Here is a 24,982-nt window from a genome sequence, read left to right as displayed (position 1 = left end):
TGTGCAGATCCTCTGCCCACTTTTTAACTGAGTTTTTTGTTGTTGTTGAGTTGTATGAGTTCTTTATATATTTTGGATATTAACCCCTTATTGGATATATGGTTTGCATATATCTTCTCCCAGTTGTTAGGTTGTCTTTTCGTTTTGTTGATGGCTTCCTTTGCTGTGTAGAAGCTTTTTATTTTGATAATTCCATTTGTTTATTTTTTCTTTTGTTTCCCTTGCCTGGTCAGACATGGTATTCAAAAATATACTGCTAAGACCAATGTCAAAGAGCACACTGCCTGTGTTTTCTTCTAGGACTTTTATGGTTTCAGGTCTTACATTCAAGTCTTTAATCCATTTTGAGTTAATTTTTGTGTATGGTGAAAGATAACAGTCTACTTTCATTCTCTTGCATGTGGCTGTCAAGTTTTCCCAGCACCATCTATTGAAGAGACTTATCTTCTCCATTGTATGCTCTTAGCTTCCTTGTCAAAAATTAGCTGTCCATAGGTGTGTGGGTTTATTTCTGGGCTGTTGATTCTGTTCCATTGATCTGTGTGTCTTTTTTTTTGTGGCAGTTCAATGCCATTTTGATTACTATAGTTTTGCTGTATATTTTGAAATCAGGGAGTGTGATACCTTCAGCTTTGGTCTTTCTTCTCAGGATTGTTTTGGCCATTCAGGGTCTTTTGTTTTTCCATAAAAATTTTAGGATTCTTCATTCTATTTCTGTGAAAAATGTGATTGGGACTTTGATAAGGATTGCACTGAATCTGTAGATTGCTTTATGAAGTATGGACATTTTAACTATGTTAATTCTTCCAATCCATCAGCACAGGATATCTTTCCATTTCTTTTTGTCTTCTTCAATTTCTTTCGACAACGTTTTATAGTTTTCAGTGTATAGATCTTTTACCTCTTTGGTTAAATTTACTCCTAGGTATTTTATCTGTTTTGTTGTGATTGTAAATGGGATTGTACTCTTGATTTCTTTTTCTGCTACTTAATTGTTAAGTGTATAGAAATGCAAGTGATTTTTGTATGTTGGTTTTGTATCCTACAACTTTACTGTATTAGTTTATTATCTCTAACAGTGTTTTGTGGATTCTTTAGGGTTTTCTATATATAGAATCATGTCATCTGCAAATAGTGACAGTTTTACTTCTTCCTTTCCAATTTGGATCCCTTTTATTTCCTTCTCTTGACTGATTGCTCTGGCTAGGACTTCCAATACTATGTTAAATAACAGTGGTAAAAGTGGGTATCCTGTCTTCTTCTTAGAGGGATGGCTTTCAGTTTTTCACCTTTGAATGATGCTGGCTGTGGGTTTGTCATATGTGGCCTTTATTATGTTGAGGTATATTCTATACCCATTTTGTTCAGAATTTTTATCATAAATGAATGCTCTATCTTGTCAAATGCCATCTCTGCATCTATTGAGAGGATCACGTGATTTTTATTCTTCATTTTGTTAATGTGGTATATCATGTTGATTGATTTGTGTATGTTGAATCATCCTTGCACCCCTTGAATAAATCCCACTTGATCATGGTGTATGATCTTTTTACTCTATTATTGTATTTGATTTGCTAATATTTTGTTGAGGATTTTTGCATCTATGTTCATTAGTGATATTGGCCTGTAAGTCTTTGTATTATTAGTAAAGTAAAATTTGTAAGTGGTATCCATTGTAATTTCTCCTCTTTCATTTCTGATTTTATTTGAGGCTTCTCTCTTTTTTTCTTGGTGAGTCTAGCTAAAGGTTTGTCAACTTTGTTTATCTTTTCAAAGAACCAATGGCCTGACAATTCTTGATTATCTAGTTTTGTCTAAAATAGGTATAATCAGGTACAATGTGATGCCTGCCCAAGAGACAGCATCCAGAGGATTTTTGTTTCTTTCTGGTATTTTCTTCCTTGGTTCTGTGTTTCAGAGTTGAGATGGCCTGCTAGTTGATCTCTGAATAAGGTTGTTATAATAATAATGGAAATTAAAATTTTTTGTTGTTAATGGTTCTATTAAACATCATGTAAAAGTTCATGGTAAATGACAAGGACTTAAATACAAATGAAGACATTTCCTCAAATAGAACCCATCCTAGACTAATTCATTATCTTTGAGATAAACTTGTCCACCTCTAGTGTTCTCTATCTTAGCAAGGGGCTCTACTTTCCTTCTAGTTGCACATGCAGACCCCGGAGCAATGCGTGTCCCTCCCAGCGAGTCCCCTCTTGATCACACCATATGTAAGTCCAGTCAGTTTTAATCCTTACATTCCTTACAGGCTGCACTGTAATAAGAACAAATTCTCAGAAATATATTTTCAAATTCTTTACTAATAATACAAAGCCTAACAAATATTTCCTATGTGCTTATTATATGCCAGTTACTGTGCTAAGAGCCCTTCAAGCATTATCTTAGTTAACCCTCACAATGATCCTGTGCAGTAGGTGCTGTTATTATCTCCATTTCACTTAGGAAGAGTCTGAGGCTTAGAAAAGGAGACGCGACTTGGGAAAGGACACAAGACTGGTAAGTGACAGAGCTGGGATTTGAAACCAGGTCAACTTGACTCTAGAATCTGAGTCCTTACATGCAAAATTGCCTCTCTGATGAAACTGGATTGGTTAAGTGTAAATACAAATCACCGAAACTTACAAACGATGTCTAAAATGGCTGCGTCATTGAGACTGGCTCGCTTCTTCTGAAAGAGAAGATAAAAGATTTAATAAACATGGCGATAAGCTTGGTTCTACCCCATTTACAGCACATTTTAGGATTGTTTAGAACAGACTATGAGCACCCTCTCAGTTACTGACCACCTGTCTCCAATCTGCGCTCTCCTGTTAGGTAACAAATAGATCGTCTGACTCACGTCTCCGCACGGACACTCACACCTGTTCTTCCACAGTCTACTCCTCAATGATTACTTTTAACGTTTTTTGTTGTTGAAGTAACATTGCTATATAACATTATATATTTTCAGGTGTACGTCATATTTCGACTTCTGTATAGACTACACTGTGTTCACCACCAAAAGTCTAGTTGCCGCTCATCACCATATACATGTGCCCCTTTATCTCTTTCGCCCTCCCCCAACCCCCGTCCCCTCTGGTAACCACCAATCTGTTCTCTATAACTTGTTTTGTTTTGTTTTCTGCTTTTTCTCCCCAAATCCCCCCAGTCCATAGTTGTATATTTTAGTTGTGGGTCCTTCTAGTTGTGGTATGTGGGACACTGCCTCAGTGTGGCCTGATGAGTGGTGCCATGTCTGCATCCAGGATCCGAACCAGTAAAACCCTGGGCTGCCAAGGCGGAGCGTGCAAACTTAACCACTCAGCCACAGGGCCAGCCCCTTGTTTTGTTTTTTAATCAACTGTATGCTTCTAGACTTCCTCGACACCAGGGTTTTGCAACCAGGCACTACTGACATTTTGAGTCAGATAATTCTATGTTGTGGAGGGCTGTCCTAGGATGTTTAGGAGCATTCCCGGCCTCTACAGTGGAAGTCAGTAGCACCCTACTCCCACAGTTTTAACAACTGAAAATGTCTCCAGATGTTGTGTCCTCTGGGACACCAAATTATCCTAGCTGACAGCCACTGCTCTATACATGTACACTTACGTATGCATATTGTATAGTTTGTTTCAAAGTTGTACACAAAGGTCTAGTTTGTTCTTTTTAATGGCTAAAGAATATTTTGTTGTTTGGTGGATATATCATTATTTATCTAATCTCCTATATATAATTGTTTCCAATTTTTTTTTGGTGAGGAAGATTGGCCCTGAGCTAACATCTGTTGCCAGTCTTCCTCTATTTTATATGTGAGCCACCACAGTGTGGTTTTGTTAAGTGGTGCGTAGGTCCATGCTTGGGATCTGAACTTGGGAACCCTGGGCCACTGAAGCAGAGCATGTGAGCTTAACTACTATGCCACCAGGCTGGCCCCAGATTTTTTGTTTTTTAAACAATGCTAGTTAATAGCTTTATTTATATATGTTTACATATTTAGTTATAAATGTGTAAATATCTCTCAATTATAACATTTATATATACCTCCTTATTTTTCATTATTTTCTCCATATAAATTTCCAGAAGTGGAATTGCTGGGTCATAAAGTATATTTATTTAAGAGTGAATGAGGGAATATGGGAATTCTTTGTACTACACTTGCAACTTTTCTGAAAGCCTGAAATCATTTTAAAACAAAAAGCCAATAAGGAAATACATGTGAAAGAGTTATCTCTTTCCGCACAACTTGACCAACACATTTGAGTATTACTATCTTTTCACCTTTGACAATCTGATAGGTAAAAAAAGAATACTGCTTATTATTACTTAACTTGTATCAATTGTTTTTTCTCCCATGGTGTTCATTTTTTTTCTTATTGATCTGTAAGCATTCTTTGTAAGTTGAAAAAGCCAATTAAAAATTAGTTTCTTGGTGCTGGCCCATGGCCAAGTGGTTAAGTTTGCGAGCTCTGCTTCTGTGGCCCAAGGTTTCGCCAGTTCGGATCCTGGGCACGGACATGGCACTGCTCATAAAAAAATTAGTTTCTTCTCCACTATAGTAGCACATAGCCCTCATCACTTTACAGCTTAGCAGCTGCCTTAAATCTCTGTTGGACTAAGGAAAGAAACAAAAAAATCCAAAGGGGTAGCATGATGTTCAAGGTCAATCATTTTGGACACTGTTACCTCACAAAGCAGAACCAAGTCCTGAACAAGAGATTCCTTTCTCTGCCGGAAGTTTACAGTCTGCAGTTGATTTTCAGACAGAAAATCCCAGGCTTTGAGGATTGTCATCATTTCAGCCATGGGGATTTTCAAGATGGTCCTCTTGAAAAACTCGGCAACAGTTTCATCCATCTCTTTGGCACTTTAATAAAAATGAAAATAAAAACAGCACAACAAAGTATTAAAAAAATACAAAAGTTTAACGTAATGGTGAATTTTTCAGCACTATATTTTTAGCCAGGATTTTGATCTGTGGCTCAAAAACCCAAATGTTTACCTTTTTTCAAGCACTCTGCAAAGAGTGTTTCAAGTGGAGGACTTTATTTTCTGCTTAAGTTGTATATTTAAATATGTTTTAGTTTTTAAAAATTAGTGCTCTCTCCCCTTTCTTGGCTGGAGTATTTTGATCTTTTGACGGGAATGATATGTAAATCATTCATTCATGCACTGATTGTGTAACAAATTACTGAGCACCTGTGTGTGCCAAGCACTCTTCTAGGCACTGGGGATAGATACATCTTTAACCAAAAAGATAAAAATCCCTGCCAGTATGGAGCGTCCATTCTAGCTGGGAGAGAGAGGCAAGAGGAAAATCACAAAATGTGTTAAAAGTGATAAGTGCTAAGAAAAAAATGGAATAGTGTTAAGAAAAAACTAGAAGTGAAAATGGAGCAGGCTGGGAGGGAGGTGGGCGCGGTGGGGGTGGAGAGATTAGGCTTCAGAGAGAGGGTGGCATTTGAGCCAATCCTTGCAGGAGAGAGTGAGCCACATGGCTAGCTGGTGGAAGAGCTTTCCGGGCAGAGGGAACAGCAAGTGCAAAAGCCTTGGGGCCTTCAAGGAACAGGGAGAAGGAGGCCTTCAGGGAGGCCGGAGTGAGGGGGCGCAGAGAAGGAAGTGAGGCCAGAGATGGTGGAGGGACCTGGGGGCCGCTGCAGGGATCATGGCTTTTATTCTGACAGAAACCAGCTGTGGGAAGGTCTTGAGAAAAGGTGGGCTAAGCTGTCACTTAGGTTTACTACCAGCATGGGTCTGGCTCCTGCTCTGGGCATGCAGTCTAGGACGGAGGGTGGAAGCGGGAGGCCAGCTAGGAGCTACATTATTACTGCAAAACTCTAGGTAAGAGATGATGGTGGACCCAAATGGAGGCGGTGGGAAGAGGTCAGATTCTGGATATATTTTTAAGAGAGCCCACAGGATTTCCTGATGGATTAGATGTGGGATGTGAGAGCAAGACAGGAATCAAAGATGATACCAAGGTTTTACCAGGTAACTGAAAGAACGGAGTGGCTCTAGGGGGCAGGGGCAGAGGAAAGCTCAAGAATTCCGTTTTGAACATGTAAATTTTAAGGTTAATTATTAGACTCAAGTGGAGATACTGAATAAACAGCTGCATTTATGAGCCTCTGGGACACAATAAGAACTGCAGGAGGAGGGGACTGTAGTCTCTTTCTCCTTTAAGGCCTTGCCAATTAACGTAGAGCTGTTACCTCACTTTTCCTGCCCCAGGGCTGAAGGTGAGATCCTTCAACTGTCCAAAAGGTCTTGAGCCCCAAATCTAGTGTGACTCCCTCAGCAACAGACAAGGGCAAAGATCTTCAGGAGCGTAACTTAGTGCTGTCTTAAAGCTGTGGCATGGGGAGGGAGGATCCTGAGCCCTTTTATTATTTTCCGTAGGGCAGAAGCTGTGGGCCAAGGGTGACAGCTGATCTTAGCTCTGCTACCTCATCTGGGGACACTGATGGACATCCCCCTCACCCCTTATAAAAGACAGAACATAAAAAAGCAAGCAAGCATGATTTCTAAACTAAGATTAAGCAGGATATTGGCAGACTTTAAATTCCCCAACAAGACCTTGGTGTCCCTGTTTAAGACAAGAGGCAGCAGTCTGTCAGTCTCATCTGCTCACACCACAACTTCGGGATTTCCAAGGACAAAAAGAGGAATATCCTCCTACAAGAATTCCGGCTGTGCCTTATTTCTACCATTTAATTGTCTGTTGAACACTGCATATAATTTATTACCATTGACCACTTCCAAAAAGATAAAGAGTAGTTGACTGTATTTTAAAAAGATACTGAAAATAGCTGAAACAAAATAAAGAGGAACTATTATTTGTTTAGCAAGAGAAAAATAACAGAATTAAGAACAAGAGAACAGAATGAGGATCATGAAAATTGAGCCCGAATTGCCTCCTTGCCCAGATACAGGACCAACATACCTTAATGTCAGGACTAAAATCCTCCCCGTGGTCTACAAAGCCCTGCGTGGTTGGGTTCCTGTCTCCCTCCCTGTCATCTACCACTCTTTCCTTGCCTTTCTGAGCTCCAGCTCCATTGGCCTTTTAATTCCTCTAATACAAAATGATCCTTCCAGGAAAGGGCCATTGTACCTGCAGCCACCCCTGCCTAGAAGGTTCTTCCTGCACATACTCACATGAGTGGCGCTTTCTGTAATTCAGGTCTCAGCTTAGATGACTTCTACTCAGAGAGACCTATTCTGACCACCCATTCTAAAGTTATTCCCCACCTTTCAATGCTTATTGTCTTCACAGAATTATCTGAAATTATCTTGCTTATTGATGACTTTATTGCTTTACACTATTTTGTTGAGCTCCACTAGGGTAGCAGCTATGTTTGTCTCATTCATAGCCATATCCCTACATGATAAATACTTGTGGAATGAAGTATTAGATATTCTCCCTAAGAAGTGTGTCCAAGGAGATAAAACACCTGCGAAGGATGAGTGTCCAAGAGTCAGGGAAATAGCGAACCAACTTCTCTCATCAAAACACAGGAGCTTGGGGTGGGCTTGCTAAAATGCAGATTCCTGGGCCCCAGTGCTTTAAACTGGAAGGTAGGGGGGCATCGATTAGGGCTTGAGAGTTTGCATTTTCAGAGTGCCTCAGAAGATTCTCAATTCTGGGTAGAGTTTGCAGAATGCTCTTCTAAAGAATTCTGGTACAAAGACGGCACTCAATCTCACCAATAAAGTTGGAAAACCCTTTAGTACACCCTTCTGATTCCCTGTGATCTAATTTCTTTTCGCTTCCTGGCATTTAGCAGCACAGTGCCTACATACAGCAGGTGCTCGAGATATATTTGTTGAATGAACGCACGACAAAAAAAGAGCCCTTTTAAGTAACTGTCCTGTAAACCTACACCGCTGAAGAGCTGCCATAGGGAGTAATGCGAGAGGCGCACGGACGGAAAAAGACGGAAGCCAAGGTTAAGCAAATATCAAAACGCCCAACGCCCGGCAAAGCAGCAACCCAACGCGGGGAAAGGCGTGTAGTCCGTCACGTGACCACTCGGGGCGGCTCCGGCACTGACGCACGCCCTACGAAAGGCCCCGCCCCACCACGGGCGGATGTGACGTCAGACGAAGCATCGCTGCCCTCTCTCGCCTCAGCCTCAACCGTAGTCCCAGTCCCCGGCCTCCAGCCCGAGACCGAGCGCCCATCCCGCACCTTGGGACGGGCGGCAGTCGCAAAGATGTCACCCCCGAGGCCTGGGATGGGCTTCCTCAAGGCTCCTGCCACCCTCCGGGGCCTGATCCCAGGCCGCCAGGGGCTCTCTCACCGTCCCACATCGCCAGCCGTGCCTCTCCTCAGCAGCCGTTCCCGCCCGCTGCTCCTTCAAAGCCACCAATTGCAGTTCCCGCCGCCCTCGAGCCCCGCCCACTGGAGGGGGCTCGTACTTTGGACTGTCCCTCAGCTCAGGGGGCCACTTGAGGGGAGCGGCACAAGTGGAACTCGGCAAGCCCCCACGTCACCCCTCATAGCAAAGAAGGTTGCTTAAATGAAGTTAATATGAGCCACAAAATCTGGCTTGTCGGCTTGGCTTGTCGTTTAGGCTCCGCCGTGCCTCCGTGGACTCACTCTCTCTCCCCCTCCCAGCGCCCGAAAGTGGGCCCGTCCAGCCAGGTGGCGCATGCGCCCCAGAGGACGCGAGCGGCTGGGGCTGGCCGAGCGGGGTCAGCCGCCGAGGGCGCTGGACATTTCGTGGCCCGGAGCCCTCCGGCTCTGGCGCCTAGGCTGCCGGCCTTAGGGTGGGGCGTTCTCGCCGGTGAATTCCGCTTCAGCCCGCCCGGTGTGGCCGCGAGTCGGGTGAGTCTCGGGGTCGGGCGGTTCGGAGGGGCGCTCTTTTCCTGGCCGCGGTGTCCGGGGAGGCCGCGAGACCCCCCCGGCCGTGCCCGCATCCCCTGCTCGCGCGCGCCCCCCCGTGCTTTCCGAGGTCGGGGCCTGGGGGCCCTCCGGGCGGCCGTTCTGCCCCAGCCCTGCGGCCGCGCGCGGCGCCAGGGATTTTGCCGGGGCGTCCTGAGCCCGGGCGTGCGCTGAGGACGCGCTGGGAGCAGGCCTGGGCCCGGAGCTTTCTCCCCGTGCGGGGATCGACCCCGCCGCTCTCCAGGGGGTGACCTCGGGTGGGCTCCTCCCCTCCCTGAGCCGCGGCTTTCTCGCTTGCAAAATGGGGGTCACCCATCGCCGCGATCGTGAGCAGGGAAGCGCTTCACGCGGTGTGTGACACGGGAGCGCTCAGTCCGTGGCGTGGTGGTTACTGTTCCTGATGATCCGGGGGGTTAGAACTAGCCTGTGGAAGGTGGGGGGCGCATCTCAGCTGCAGCGAGAGTTGCCCCCAGTCTGTCTTGCGGTGTGACCATCCGCCAACCCCCATCAGTACCCTTTTCAAGGAAAGTGGACGTTCACATACCTTTTCCTGGGTTGAGACACGACCGTGCTTGTAGTCTCACAGTAGGTGCTTTAAGAAGAGTCTTAAGTAAATCCGAGTTCTGGAAACTTTCGTTTAAAAGGTTCAATGCATAAAAGACGTTCGCGCTGGCAAAGGAGTTCTGTGGTGACCCCCCTTGTGTCTCCTGTCCTGTACACATGGGCTTCTGCGCTTAAAATAAGCCTCAGATCCATCCTTTTAAAAAAGCGTGTTGAAGTTTGAGCCAATTCTCAAATCTGTGGTCATCCTAAATTCAGCATTCGCACATTTATTGGGCGTTTAGTAGATGCATTTACAAGGGTATTCCCTGGCTAGCCTGTGATTCTTTGAGATGCGTGGACGAAGATTTTCCTCGGAAATTCATGTAATCTGGCAGAGTGCTTAGCACCTAGGAAGTGCCCGTAACTGTTCAAGGAAAGATACGACTTGGCCCATTCCTTATGAGACTGTGCGGCGGAAGGGAGTCCTCCAGTCTGTCTCCCAGGTTGCTCTGGGTAGCAGGGGGCATGGTCTGTCCTCTGGGAGCGCCAGCCACTTAGAGCATCTATTTCGATTTGGGCCCTTGGCAGCTGTGATAAGTAGAGGTGGGTGGGGTAGCTGGTGTCGTCTGTTGGCTGCTTCTGCTGAATATGGTGCATCGTTTGAAGTGGTTGGAGAAAAACTAATTTAACTAATTCCAGAGCTTTCAAAAATGTAGGCTTTTAAAAAAATACATTTTAGAAAGCAATAAGTATTAGTTTACCGTTTTTCCTGGTGAACAGATTCTTCAAATTCTGAACAGGAGACTTTGGCCTCCTTTTTTGCTTGCTTTAAAATGACATTAGAAATTGCAACTGTAGCGTAAATTTCTTTCTGGTGAAGCCAAACAGTAACAGAATCTTTCTAAAGAAAACCCAAGTGGCATTCAAATATAGGGTTTCCCCACTGTGATTATAGATCTGCTGAACTGTGTTATTAGAATGTTTACTCCCTTTTGTTTACTAGAGTTATTGTATTGCTTTCTCTTCGGTTTATTGATTTTCTAAAATTGTGCCACCTGGTGGTTGAAATCTTCTCTCTCTCATAGAATACTCATTAGGAAGATTTTTACGTCAGAGTCTTGGTAGAATAAGGTGAAGGACTGAATAAAATAAGACTATAATTTCTAAATCTTTAGTGAGAATAACCTACTGCCTCTACCCTCCAGCTTACCCCCAAGTAAAAGTTAAAATTGCTTTGCAGGGTCATATTATCCAGTTATCAAAACATCAGATTGTCACAGCTAAACATTTTTAAGAGTTTCAGCGAACTGCTTGGCGTCAGTGTGTGCATACTTGAGGAAGTGGGTGGGGTTGGCAGGGGTGGGAAGTATTGTAATTGTGACAAGTTAACCCTAAATGGCAGTGTAAAGGTGGGACTGAAGTTTTGTGTTTAACTAAATAACAACAGTTTGAATGGAATTTATCCCTCTTTCTCATGCCAACACCCATGGGCAAAGCATTATCACAAATAATGTTTCCTTCACTTTTGTTTCAGTCGTGTGGCTGAAGTTCATAATTACCTTGGCAGTATCGTTTTGAAATTGTTTTCTGCCTTCTTTATAGTAACAACTGTTTATCCTTTGAGTGTGAATTTTATTTTTGGAAACGGTGTAACATCATTTAATTGTGAACCTAGATTTGAGAAGAAACTTAAGAACACAATTCAAGAAGTATTATACTCTTGACATCCTTAATTGATGTGGCCAGTCTCTTTTGGGCACGTCAGGACAGATATCAAGGGCTTCCCGCAGCATCCTGTTTCGTTGTTGGACAGCTCCATGAAGATGACTTCTGCCTCTGTGACTTCCACCCTTTGATTTCCAGTCCTGTCCTCAGAAACACCTCAGAGTAAATTCAGGTCACCCTTTCCCATCATGTGACAGAGCATCTCAGATACACAAATAATGCTTTACATATGTCCCACTCACTGTTCACGATTTCAGATACTCTCACAGAGGTTATTGTAAACCTCATGGTCACACAGAGATTATAGGTCAAGAACTAATTCCATTTTGTGGAAGAAGAGTCTTAGGTCTCAGAATAAGTAACCAAAGTGACATAACTTGTGAAGAGCTGAGTCTACCACTTTCGCCTCCAAACCCAGCATCTTTTCCCTTCAAATCCGTTGCTTGTCCTGCTTAACCGGGTTGTTCTTTTATCTGTCCCCTCTGATGGGGGCTTCCCTAAATTGGTAAATATCCCCAATTTCATTAATGGTTCCCTGTTTAAACCTAGTTTCAGAGCCATCTCCATCCTGAGCATCCCTCAGGAATATTCAAATTGTCAATATTCTGGACATGGCAGATAGGACGAACACAGTACTGTTCTTTTCTTGATGTAGACAGCTCCTCTGTTTCTAATAATACAGGAGAATATTAAATTGACTTCTGTGGAACCTAGGCCTAGAATTAGGGCCTGTTGCACTTTAGCCAACCACAGGATCTTTGGGAAATAGTTCCTTCTATCTGAATTTATTTCATTCATGAAGTGCTACGAAGGCATGTCTTTCCTATTTTGAATGTGGGAAAAATCAGTCATGGTGAGAGATTACGTTGAGTAGTAACTCTCACTGTGTGACCTGGGGCTTAGTTTTGCTATGAAAATTTGAGTAATGCATATTTTGACCTACAAAAAGGCAATTTCTTCTGGTTCAACTGAATTTAAAAAGGTACCTACTTCCTAAGGTTATTGGGAGGATTATAACACTTGTGCCTAGCACATGGTAAGTGTTCTACAAATTATTTTCTACACTAATAATGTAGATATATTCTTATAGCTTTGAAGAAATTTTAAAAATAAGAATATGGAATATATAGCTTTTCTTCGGTTCATAAAAAATTACTTTGAGTTATAGTGTTATTAGAATAGGCTTTTAAAGATGACTGCTGGGAGGTATCAGCACTCATTTAAATGTGTTCTAAGAAGAATGCCATTGTTTTATAGTTATGGTTTGTACATTACACCCAAGAGTACAGCAGTACATCTCTGTAAGCACCAAAGGGCAAAGCCAGATCACACAGAGTGCACGGAAGGGAGCAGAGGGAAAGGGTGAAGAGAGGGAAAGGGGAAGAAGAGAATCTCTAAGTGAAAAGATAGGGGGAGGAGAGGGGAGTGAGCGGTAAAGCAAGGAGTTTGTTAGATAAGGGATAAGGTAAGTGTTTAGTGCTTTAGGGTAAGTGGTAGCTTTTTATCAAGAAAAGGGAAAGGAAATTATAGGAAACCATTTTCTTCTTTGATATAGTCATCTAGAATAAATAAATAAATAGGAGGAAAGATGTCTTATTGGTACCCTGGCTGGGTCTACAGCAGCATACATATTTGAAGTAAACTTTTCTTATGGAGGGAGGAAAAATATCTAACATGATATGCATTTATGCTTATATGCAATGTGCACATATCCCTTTACATCAGCAGCCAAGTGTCTTCCCAAGTGTTTACTTTGCTAATTAAAGAGGTCATTTCGGTACATCATAAGGTTGTTTCTGAACTATAAAAGCATAAATTTGAGGGCTGGTTGATAGAAATATAAAAAAATATTTTGTCAAATGTATTTACAAAATAAAATATTAAAGACATTTTCTAGGTGACTAAACCAATGTTTATCTTCCTTCAGAAAAAATAAGTCAGACAGGAACTAGATAAGTAATACTATATATAAGTGTAGGTGCATAATATTGTATAATATTAGGTGACTTGAATTGCTGAACTGTGTGAGACCTAATTTTTCTGAGGCAAAAATTTATATTAATTGAAAAGACTTTGCAGTCAGTGGCAGGCAAGTAAGACTTGAACTTGGCCGTATTTCCAGTTTCCATTTCAAATACTCATCTCTCAGCTGGGCGCAACTCTTACGTACGTACTGTATGTAGTCTTTTGAATCTCGCTGCTTTCGTTTAGCTTAGTGCTTTTGAGGTTCATCCATGTTGGCGCATGTATCAAGTTCATTCCTTGTAATTGCTAAATAGTGTTTTATTGTATAGATATACCACATTTGTTTATCCAATTACCTAGTTATTGGACATTTGGATTGTTTCCAACATTGGCTGTTAGGAATGATACTATGAACATTCACATACATCTCTTTGTGTGGATATGTTTTCATTTGTCTTTAGGAATGCAATTTCCAGGTCATATGATAAGTTTGCATTAACTTCTTAAGCAACTGCAACTGCCAAATTGTTTTCCAAAGTGTCTGTACTATTTCACATTCCCAATAGCAATGCATGAGGTCCATTTTCTCCACATCCTAACCAATGCTTGGTATTGTCTGACTTTGATTATAGCTATTCTGGTGGCTGTGTAGTGCTATCTCGTTGTGGTTTTAATTTGCATTTCCGTAACGGCTAATGGTGTTCAGCATCTTTTCATGTGCTTAATTAACCAGACCTGTATCTTCTTCAGTGAAATATCTGTTCAAATTTTTTGCCCATTTTGGGGGTCCATTTTAAACATTGGATTGTTTGTAGGCATTCTTTATATATTCTAGATAGAAGTCCTTTATCATATATGATTTGCAAATAGTTTCTCCTAGTCTGTAGCTTGTAGTAGATTTTACTTTTTAGAGCAGTTTTAGGTACACAGCAAAACTGAGCAGAAAGTACAGAGAGATCCCATATGCCCTCTGCCCCTTCCCCCCATCCTTGCCTGCTGTCCACATCCCCCACCAGAGTGGTATGTTTATTGCAATTGATGAACCTACATTGACACATCATTATCACCCAAAGTGTCGCTTGTCTTTCTTCATTTTCTTAATGATGTTTGTTTTTTTTTTTTTTTTAAAGATTTTAGTCTTCCTTTTTCTCCCACAGTCCCCCGTACATAGTTGTGTGTGGGTCCTTCTAGTTGTGGTGTGTGGGATGCCGCCTCAGCATGGCTTGATGAACGGTGCCATGTCCGCGCCCAGGATTCGAACTGACAAAACCCTGGGCCTCCGAAGCAGAGCTCAGGAGCTTAACCACTTGGCTACGGGGCCAGCCCCTTAATGATGTTTTTTGAAGTGGGAATGTTTTTAATTTTGATGAGTTTTTACCAATTTTTTCTTTTAAGGATTGTGGTTTTGATATATCTAAGAACCCTGCCCAACCTAAGGTCATGACTTTCTTCTGTGTTTCCTTTCTCGAAACTTTTAAGAGATTAAAGCAATTAATTGAATCTTTCTTTTGTTAATCTTTTCTGAGTTAAAAAGAATAAGTTAAAACAAGAATAGGTGAATAGTACTACATAACTATAGCAGACACCTCAAAATAATACTTTTGCTTTGACCTTGGCTGCTAATTTTCTGCTTTGTGAATGAACCAATTAAACTTAATTTCAGGTTCTGATAATTGCATTCTATAATTCTAATAATAATATTAGAATTCTAGGATTATTAGAATTATTATTCTAATATCTATTATTATTCTAATAATTCTGTAATTCTAATAATTGCATTTTATAGATATATCTGCTAAATTTGGAAAAAAATTTCACACCTGCTTCTTGTTTTTCTTCATTGTTTAGTTAGATTTTTCTTAGCCAGATTCTAGGAAGAAAATCTGTATTCACCCTAATGTGAGACTGACTAATGGCCCTTTGATCCTCTCAGAGGAATATACACTTTAAAAGGGTTAATAAGCCAGTTCTCTTAATTGGTAGAATTTCATCTGAACAAATGAGTTGTAATCAATTTCAGGAATGTGGGAAAATGACTGAAGTTGGACTTATTAATATAGGCAAGCTGTTTTTGTTTGAGCACTTGTTTCCAGGATTGGGGCTCTTGAGGAGTCCTGCTTTTTTCTGAACCTGCGAGTTTTCTAAACACTCCTGATAACTTGCTGAATCTGTTAAGTGATTGGCTGAGGAAGCAAACTGAGGCTCAAGTTTAATAATTTGCCTAAGGTCAACATTCTTTTCTGATAAAAATCACTGCAGGTTCTTACTGAAAATAGTTTTAGGTCGCACTAACGAATATAGTCACACATACTCAAGACACTCTTGTATCCACAGGTTGCTCTGCCGTGCTCCATCATCTTCTAAAGATGCATCCTGACTTATCTCCACACTTGCACACTGAAGAATGCAACGTCTTGATTAACTTGCTTAAGGAATGTCACAAAAATGTAAGACTTCAGAAAAATGACCATAAAGCAAAAATGAAACTTAGGTGCAACACACTGATGTAAAATGTTATCTCCATTAATGGAAGGGAATGATAATGTCTTAGTAATGCATCTTAGCTTAGTACAGATAAGCAACTGATGCTTGTGCTTTTTTTTATTTTGAGCCCTGAGCTAACGTCTGCCACCAATCCCCCTCTTTTTGTTGAGGAAGATTCACCCTGAGCTAACATCCGTGCCCATCTCCCTCTACTTTACATATATGGGCTGCCTGCCACAGCATGGCTTGATAAACGATATGTGGGTCCACGCCTGGGTCTGAGCCAGTGAACCCCAGGCTGCAGACATGGAGCACACGAACTTAACCCCTTTGTCCCAGGGCCAGCCCCAAGCTTGTGATTTTTCAGAAACCGCTACCTTTTATGATTAGTAAAAATCAAGCATGATAGTTTGTTAGGGAACTCTTGAAATGCCATGTAATACCTTAGAATCCATGTTCTTATAATAAAATACTTTCCTTTTCCTAATTTCAGGGCACTAGAACAATTATGTTCAGCTCTGACTCTTCTGGTCATAATGAAATTCTAACATTTTCTGTTCCTTGATGTCTACCATTCTATGTTTAAAGGAAAGTGAAACTTTCTTTGTAAGTAGGTATTAGCTAGATTTAAATTATGATTGGCCTAATTTGACAGATTTACTTAATTGTTAGTGGAATGAAAGTAAAATTCCATGGTAAAAACCAAAATAGAAAAGAAGCCCATTTTTGGAATGCTTTAAATTAAGCTGGTATCTTTACAGATGTCAAATATTTAGCTTTTTTCCCATGTGTTTGACACATGAGACATTTATAAAGAGCGTTTATGTTTTTCTTTAACTTTGGATGATGCATTATTTTCCTCATGATATTTATACAGTGTAGATATATCAAATTATATAATAACTATCATTTAAATGAGTAGAATTTTAAGACTAAAAATAAGGCAGTAAGTGATACCCATGACCTGTGAAGTCAGATATTTTTACTGGTTCAAAGAATGTTGTTGATGACAATATACTTTAGGCAAACTATGTTTATCATACAGCTAGATCAAGAATTGATATTGTAAGTCTTTAACTTTAGCCGCTCTATGGGTATGTAGTAATATCTCATTTGGTTTTCAATCGTATTTCCCGGATGGCTGATGATTTTGAGTATCTCTGTGTGCATATTGGCCATTCATGACATCTTGCCCATATTTAAAAATTGAGTTGTTTGCCTTATTATTGAGTTGTAAGGATTCTTTTTATCATTCGATATATAAGTCCTTTGTCTGGTAAGTGTATTGTAAATATCTTCTCCCAGTCTATGACATCCTTTTTCGTTTTCTTAAGGGTGTGTTTCAAAGAACAGTTTGTAAGTATGAAGAAGTCTAATTGACCAGTTTTTTTCTTTTATTGTTTCTGTTTTTTGTGTTTTAAGGATCTTTGTGTATTTCCTGGTCACAAAGATTTTCTTCTAGTTTTTCTTCTGGACGTTTTATAGTTTTAGCCTTTTCATTTTAGTGTGATTCATTTCAAGTTAGTTTTTGTGTGTGGTGTGAGGTTTGAGTTAAGATTTCTTTCTTTCCCTATGGATACCCAGTTATTCTAACACCTTTTATTGGCAAGTGTCGCCTTTCCCCACTAAATTGCCTTGGTGCCTTTGTCAAAAATCAATTGACCATATGTGAGTGGGTCTATTTCTGGGCTCTCTAGTCTCTTCCACTGATTTATATGTCTATTCTTAACACTACTTAATTACAACGGTATCTTACTGGGGCCACCTGGTCCTCTGACTGTTTTGTCCTCTTTGTCCTAATTCACTTTCCACACTGCATCTAGAGCAGTCTCTCAAACATGAATTTAATTGTTGTTCTCCTTTACTGGCTCCCTTTGCCTATAGAATAAAATGTAAATTTCTTACTTTGTGTATCAAGACCTTCATGAAACTGGCCTCTGATTATCTCTTGAGCTTCCCCACTCTCCTACGCCTGCCTTCTCCTCCCCTCCTTCCTGTGTGCTTTTTTCTGCAGTTGTGGAGCACGTTTCTCTCTTCCACGCTTTGTGTTTGCTTTTTCCTTTCCTTAACTTAGAGCCTCCTCACAATCAGCACTTCCCATTTGGTAGACCAGGCTTTAGCACCCTCCAGGTTTTAGTCAGCTTAATTTGTTATTTCCTCTTCCTTTTCTCCTTTCCTGGCCTAGATTCACTTGGTATAGTCACTCTATACACCAGTAACATCATACATAGTGCATTTCCTACTTTATAGCAATTGTTCTCACATTTTTTGGTCTCAAGACTCCTTTACATTCTTAAAAATTATTCAGGACCCGAAAGAACTTTTGTTTATGTAGGCTGTGTCTGCCAATATTTACTGAAATAGAAATTAAAACTGAGAAATTTAAAAATATTAATTTAAAAATTAGAATAATAAGCCTGTTACATAGTTATTTTTCACAAAAAAGATCTTAGTTTCCAAAACAAAAAAAAAGTGAAAAGAGTGACATTGCTTTTGCATTTGTGCAATTCTCTTAAATGTTGGGCCTAATAGAATATAGCTAGATTCTCATATCTGCCTCTACATTCAATCTGTGTTGATATTATACTTCATGTAGCTTCTGGAAAATTCTACGGTACCCTTGAGAGAGAATGAAAATGAACAAAACAAATAAGATCTTTGATTAATAGGAAAATAGTTTTTACCTTATGTGTCCCCTGGAAAACTCTTGGGAACTCCTCTGCATCCCTGGACTATACTTTGAGAACCACTGCTTTATAGCAGTCACTTCATTATTCGTCTTTTCCTTCTGACTGTGCGCTGTGAGAGTAGGCCCAGGGCCGCCTTGCTCAGTGCTGTATCCTTAGTGCCCGGGACACTGTCTTCCAGACGTCAGTCGATTGAGTCACTTACTCAGCCAGCCAGCCAGTGTGGTTCTCTAGAAATAGCCGTCAGGCACTAGTGGCTTATGCTGTGTGTATCTGAGAGAATTGCAGCCCGTGGACATTTCTTTTACCAGCTCCACTAGGGCATTTTGGGCTTGTTTTTCATGTAATGTCAAATAGTATAATTCTTATTTGGGTTTAATGTTGAGGTGAAAGCAAAAGTATAAATTAGTTTTGTCTTAGAGTTTTAAAATAAGATGTATGTATATGGAATGATATAAATAAATGTAAACTAAGCTATGAAATATTGTCTTAAAAGTCTAACCCTTTCTGTTATTTCTGCTTGTCCTGAAGGTGTGTGAAAATACATTGTCCCTGTTTATTTGTTGTCAAGGAAGTAGTTTAGGAAAAATACACGAGAAATAATTATTCTGAAAAGGCCATTAGGTGAACTGGTGGGAGATCTAAGTCTCTCTTAAATGCTCGCCAGAAAAACTCTGACCGTTTATTCAGAGTGGACCAGAAAAGTACATTTAAAGTGGCAATGAAGCAGGGAAAAAAAGAAACAGCATGAGGCATAGCTTCCTAATTATGTGTTGCCTGGTTTCTATGAAAGCCTTAATTAGAAAGAAAAGGAAAAGATGTGCCTGTTATTACCACTACAAGTTCAGCATTTATGGCATGTCATTATAGGAGATCACCATGCTCTCTGACCCACCCTTAAAAATTGTGACGTGCAAATGCACTAATTATGGCCCTTCTAAAAGTTAGGATCTTAACTTCAGTCATCATCTTAATCTGCTTTGCAGCATTCATACTTTTTGCCATGATAATAGTCATAGGAGTTGAAACCACTAGGAGATTATTTTTGCTTGTCATACAAAGCAGACTTTGAACTTCAGACATAGATTTCTTTATATTGTGAGTTGGTGGCTTATTTATGTGGCCCATATAGGCCATCTAATAATAGTGTTAGGTGTTTCTGATGTATTTTGATGACGTTTTGAACAGGGGCAAATGAGAAAGTGGCTTTGGCACCAAGCATTTATTAAGTAACCCTTCTGTGGGACAGTTGTTGCTAGTGAAGAAAGTTGCTTGTTGTGTTACTATGGCCACACTGCGCTTTGACATTACTTCCTGTAATAGAGGATGGATTGTGCTGTGATTTTTAATATGCGCTTAAAGAAAGGGGTATTAGGAAATAAAATTGTTTACACTCTTGTCGTTGTGAGGATTTGGCAGGTTAATAGGCTTCCCTTTTATCAAAGAAAAGTTTATTTTTCATTTCCACTATAGAGCATCTATCTACTCTAGAGCATTTATCCCTCCTTTGTAGGAACGGCAGTGTAAGCCTGTTTACTTGTATATTTTATACTTGTGATTTAACTGTTTGCTTAGTAATAAGGTGACACATTAAACACATTTCTATAGTAATAAATATTTAAACTCTATGTGCCAGAGACCTTAGCATATTATGGGATGAAATATTTTATGCCTTTTCTTCCTTTTAGCACAGCATTCTGAAATTTTTTGGTCATTGCAATGATCTTGATCGGGAGATGAGAAAATGCTTGAAGAATGAGGTAAGAAAAGTGTTAATATTTTTTTTTTTTAAGATTGGCACCTGAGCTAAAACTGTTGTCAATCTTCTTTTTTTTTGCCCCTCCCAAATCCTCCCAGTGCATAGTTGTATATTTTTTAGTTGTGGGTCCTCCTAGTTGTGGCATGTGGGACTCTGCCTCAGCATGGCCTGATGAGCGGTGCCATGTCTGCGCCCAGGATCCGAACCGGCGAAACCCTGGGCTGACAAAGTGGAGCGTGTGAATTCAACCATTCAGCCATGGGGCCAGCCCTAGAAAAGTGTTAAAAGATGGAAATGGTTAAACAATAGAACAGAACATTTTGAATAATATTATATGTTACTGCCATTATTAAATTTTTTTTCCAAATTTTAGGGTAACAGAGAAAATTGACTTTATATGTATGTCCTCCCCTAAAACCAAGAAGAGAAGTGAAACGTCTTCCAGGGACAGTTTTAGAACATTGCTATTCTTTTGCATGCATGTAAATAAAAACAACTTCCTTATCATAATCACTGGAAGTCCTCTGGGTGAGTTTTAAGGTTTGGGAAATTGACTCTCTGTTCAGCAGAAAGACTTATGTCAATCAGCTCTAACAGGTAACTAAAACTCTCGGCCTCAGTTTCCTTATATAACTTGTGAAAGATCTCTTTCCAGCTTTAAAATGTTTAATTTCTTTCTAGTTATGGTATGTACAAGCCATAGGGATCAAATTTGACTTGTTTGCAAAGAATCATTTCCTGCATCCAATTTTAGGTTATGACTTGGACTTGGCAAATAGCCAAAGTACCTAGTTCATTGTCTTTTTAAGGTACTGCTTTAAGGTACTGCTAACCAAGCATTTTTATTTTATTGTATTTTATTTTTTTGAGGAAGATTAGCCCTGAACTAACATCTGCCAATCCTCCTCTTTTTGCTAAGGAAGCCTGGCCCTGATCTAACATCCGTGCCCATCTTCCTCTACTTTATCTATGGGGCGCCTACCACAGCATGGCTTGACAAGCGGTGCCATGTTCGCACCCGGGATCTGAACCGGCGAACCCCGGGCCGCCAAAGTGGAACATGCAAACTTAACCACTGCGCCACCGGGTGGGCCCCTAACCAAGCATTTTAAATCTTTGAAAAGAAATTTAATTCTCTTTCTGTTTTGTACATCAGATGTTTTATGTCCAGAACCTTTACAATCTATAACTACTAAAAATCTGCCTTTCAGTTTTCTTTCATTTTCTGTAGTTTTGAAATTTTTTTCCTATTTAGCCTCATATTGAAAGTTATTAGATATGATCTATGAAGCTGTCTAGCATCTGTCTGTCTTCATTTTTTGTATTTTCCACTTTAGGGCCTTTTTTTCTTTGAGGAAGATTAGCCCTGAGCTAACATATGCTTACAATCCTCCTCTTTTTGCTGAGGAAGACTGGCCCTGAGCTAACATCCATGCCCATCCTCCTCTGTTTTATATGTGGGACGCCTACCACAGCATGTCTTGCCAAGCGGTGCCATGTCTGCACCCAGGATCCGAACCAGCAAACCCTGGGCCGCCGAAGTGGAACGTGTGAACTTAACTGCTGCGACAGTGGGCTGGCCTCTAGGGCCTTTTTTTTCCCCCCTCGTGGAATCCCTTTCCAGTGTCTTTACTGTTAGAACTGTCTGAAGTTCTGAGTTGGGGGTAATAGTTTTGTGTGCACAAACATGTACCTGTAGAAGTGTTTTAAACTGATTTTTGAGAAGAGTTTTTCCTTCATATGTGAAGGCTAGTTTATATGGAAACTACACCTAGGGCTGTGTGCCTGTTTTAATAAGATTATGGAAAAATAAAGCCCATGCTATTTTATTCGGTATAGCTGTTTATTTCTCACATTCTTTCAGTTGTGTAAGATGGCTTTTTCCCTAAGTTTAGAATTTTTTCTCCTTATAGTTCAATAATTGTGCCATTGGTTTGGTGATTAGATCTTCATGTGAAATCTTCTTCCCAGGTGGTCCTGAGCTGTTAGTGACTGTTTGGTAGAATGTTGTAGATACTTTTCTTATTTTATCTGAGTTCGTTTTCATATAAATTTCAGATTTTCTCCTTGACTTATTTTCTCAGTTCTCTATGTGGTTTTTATGTTATTTCGTTACCTGATTTATAGATGTTTTTCTGTCTCTTCTTTCATTCTTCAGTCTTCTCAACTTGTTCTCATTTACTTCCTCTCTGCTTTTACTGCTTTCTAGTTTACCATTTATTGCTTCTAACGCTCTCCTTCTGCCGTTTCCTTCATGTGTCATTTGAGTGCTTCGTTCCTGGGAGCTTTTAACTGGGAAGGCTCTGGCCCTTTCTCTTGAGCTTGTCTTTTAACTGGGAAGGCTCTGGCCCGTTCTCTTGAGCTTGTCTTTTAACTGGGAAGGCTCTGGCCCGTTGTCTTGAGCTTGTCTTTTAACTGGGAAGGCTCTGGCCCATTGTCTTGAGCTTGTCTTTTAACTGGGAAGGCTCTGGCCCGTTGTCTTGAGCTTGTCTTTTAACTGGGAAGGCTCTGGCCCATCTCTTGAGCTTGTCTGTGCTCCTGTGTTGCTGCTTTTGTTCTTTCGTTTGAAATAATCACTAATATTGCTTTTGCAGCATCCTCTTTCGTTCTTCCTAATTGTTTGGTTTGGTTTGGTTTTTGGTTAATTGACCTTCCATTCCATCAGTATTGTTTGGTGGAGTTTTGTGAATAACATCATATTTATCCTTTTTTTTCCTTCTTTTATTCAAGGGCCATCTTGGCTCTCTTTGAAGATGTCTTAACATATATTTTAATACAGACTGTATTTTAATTTGCTCCATGACTTATTTTATTGGCCTGCTACAACGTATCGTCTTCTGAAGACTTACCCTTAAGACCCTCCTCCCACCCTGATTGCTGGGTGCAGCCCAGCATATGTGATTAAAGATAGATATCAAGTACTTTTCTCGGAGCAGGTATCTCTCCGTGTTCTAGCATAGTGGCTTTTTTTAAAAAAACTTCTTAACGTAATGAAACACCCTTTCCCCCCAACAATCTTAGTAGGAAAATTAATGTATGAGAGATCAAAGGAGTGATTTTGGTTAAAGGGACCTGGTACTTTATCTGTAATTTGCAGTGGCCCTTTGATGAGGAAGAAAAAGTTTGAAAACTACCATTCCAGAAGATGTGTTAGAACACTTCAACCAAAACTTTAGACCTAGAAAACTTCTGAAAGATTATCTAGCCCAGCTCCTTATATTTGAGGTTACTGGACCAGAAGATGAAGTAACTCAAAGGCACGAATCTCCACACCGTTGTCTTAGGGGTACTGGGAGAGGGGATCCGCTCAAGTCCCTGCGTAGCTCTCTCCCACTAGTTTTTCATTTCTGGCCTCTTTCTCTGTCTCTGGCTCCTAAAATATTGTGATGTCCAGCGGTTCGTATATACTCAGTTCTATCAAGTTGAATTAACTTTTTCCACCTCTGCCTGGGGACCCTTTATTTGCCTTTAAAATATGTCTGTTTTGGTGTATATATTATAAGCCTGTAAATATATTCATATACAAACACTTATATTCAGTTTTCTTTGCTTTAAACAAGTGCTTTTTCCAAGTGCCAGGCTCTGTATTTGCTGTTATTTATAACCTACTGGCCAGAACAGAATATTAGGCAGAAACCCTCCAAGGTGAAAAGTGCATTTAGATCCAGTTGATTACAGAAACCTAGTTGTTGAGGAGAATCAGGTTCGATGACTATTCATGACGAAAAAATCCTAGGAAGGTCTGCTGACTGTAAATTTCCATATGAACCAACAGGATAATATGGTGGCTAAGAGCCAGTTACTCTTCTGATAATATTTATGGAAATGTAAGATGTCGAGGTCACGAGAACTAGTAGGCCCACTGTAATCCACATCTGTCAGACTGTGTCGAGAGCGCTGTGTTTCATTCTGGTTGTAGTTTTTTTTATAAGAAGTATTGATATTTAAGTGCTCTATAAAAGGTGCTTTATAGATATTAGAAGGCAGAAGCCATGTTCTGTGAACAGTTGTAGAAAGCAGCAGTTCAGCCTGAAAAAGAGGTAGTGAGTGAGGTATCTGTACTCAGATGTTTGGAAGATTATAGCAGACAAGAAGAAATAGAGGGCAGGAGGAGGATTTACAGGGAAACACTTACTGCATAAAAAACTTGGGAACAAGTAGAAGTGTCCAGTAATTAAAGAGGCTGCGTCTCAAGGTAGTGAGCTCTCAGAACTACAAGCGCTCGAGCAGAGGTTAGAGGACATTACTGTGAGCTCCTGCAGAACAGGGACAGGAGTCATCCGTCTTCAACATTTGCTGAATTCATATTTTGGAAGGAAGTTAATTCAGTAAATATTTGTGCACCTATTAGAATGTGGGTGCTTTACTGTATCAAATGAAATTGTACTAGATAGCCCTCTAAGGTCACTGTTTCCTGTCTCAGATTTAGTGAAATAAGAGACAAATAAGAATTTTGTCAGCAAAACCATTATTTGTATTTTGCAAATATTTAATTTAACTGATATAAATGGTGATGTAATCTGCTGTCTCTTTTCTCCCCCTCTTCCTTTTATTTTCCAGTACATGGAGAAGAGGTCCAAGAGCAGGGAGCACGGCAATGTGATGCGAAAGAGACTTTTTAATCCTCCAGAGGAATCTGAAAAATAAATTATATTTTTACTGGATGGCTTGGTTGAGAGAAGACCTAAAGACTTGGTTGATAACCAAAAGAATCCTGTCTCGTTTGGTCTCCAGAATCCTTTGAATGGAAAATGACTCGTGAGAAATGGAGCCATGGAGAAATATGGAAACCCTGGCTTCTGACTGTCTGTTGGGCAGGGCCTTTAGTACTCTCTCTCCTCTCCCAGCACACCTGACTTCTCACACGTTTCTTCCCTGGCTTAAGCCAGTTAACATTTGAGTAACTTATCTCCTTCAATAAAATAATTGACTTTA

General features: G+C 40.4%; 2 protein-coding genes across 5 annotated transcripts in view; one reads left to right on the top strand and one right to left on the bottom strand.

Annotated features, from left to right (window-relative positions):
- The window catches only part of CENPN (centromere protein N), a 25,510-nt gene extending 16,696 nt beyond the window's left edge, over nt 1-8,814 (bottom strand). Inside the window, exons 1-3 of one of the 4 annotated variants that reach the window (XM_008525824.2) lie at nt 8,301-8,814; nt 4,684-4,864; nt 2,644-2,689 (exon numbers count right to left, since the gene is read on the bottom strand). In XM_008525824.2, the coding sequence (XP_008524046.1) occupies nt 2,644-2,689; nt 4,684-4,854 (217 nt within the window). In that variant the 5' untranslated portion in view covers nt 4,855-4,864; nt 8,301-8,814. Of the gene's footprint in view, nt 1-2,643; nt 2,690-4,683; nt 4,865-8,188 lie in introns of all 4 variants that reach the window. The other 3 variants (XM_008525823.2, XM_070612367.1, XM_070612366.1) reach the window with 3 other exon arrangements.
- CMC2 (C-X9-C motif containing 2) lies at nt 8,687-24,982 on the top strand. The gene is made up of 4 exons (XM_008525825.2): nt 8,687-8,827; nt 15,452-15,564; nt 19,977-20,048; nt 24,608-24,982. Exons 2-4 carry the CDS (start codon nt 15,484-15,486, stop codon nt 24,692-24,694), a joined length of 240 nt encoding a protein of 79 aa, XP_008524047.1. The 5' UTR covers nt 8,687-8,827; nt 15,452-15,483; the 3' UTR covers nt 24,695-24,982.

This window comes from Equus przewalskii, chromosome 3 (genome assembly GCF_037783145.1).
Source record: "Equus przewalskii isolate Varuska chromosome 3, EquPr2, whole genome shotgun sequence".
Classification (NCBI taxonomy): domain Eukaryota; kingdom Metazoa; phylum Chordata; class Mammalia; order Perissodactyla; family Equidae; genus Equus; species Equus przewalskii.
The sequence above is the reverse complement of the archived record's forward strand: the minus strand, read 5'-3'. Positions and strand labels throughout refer to the sequence as shown.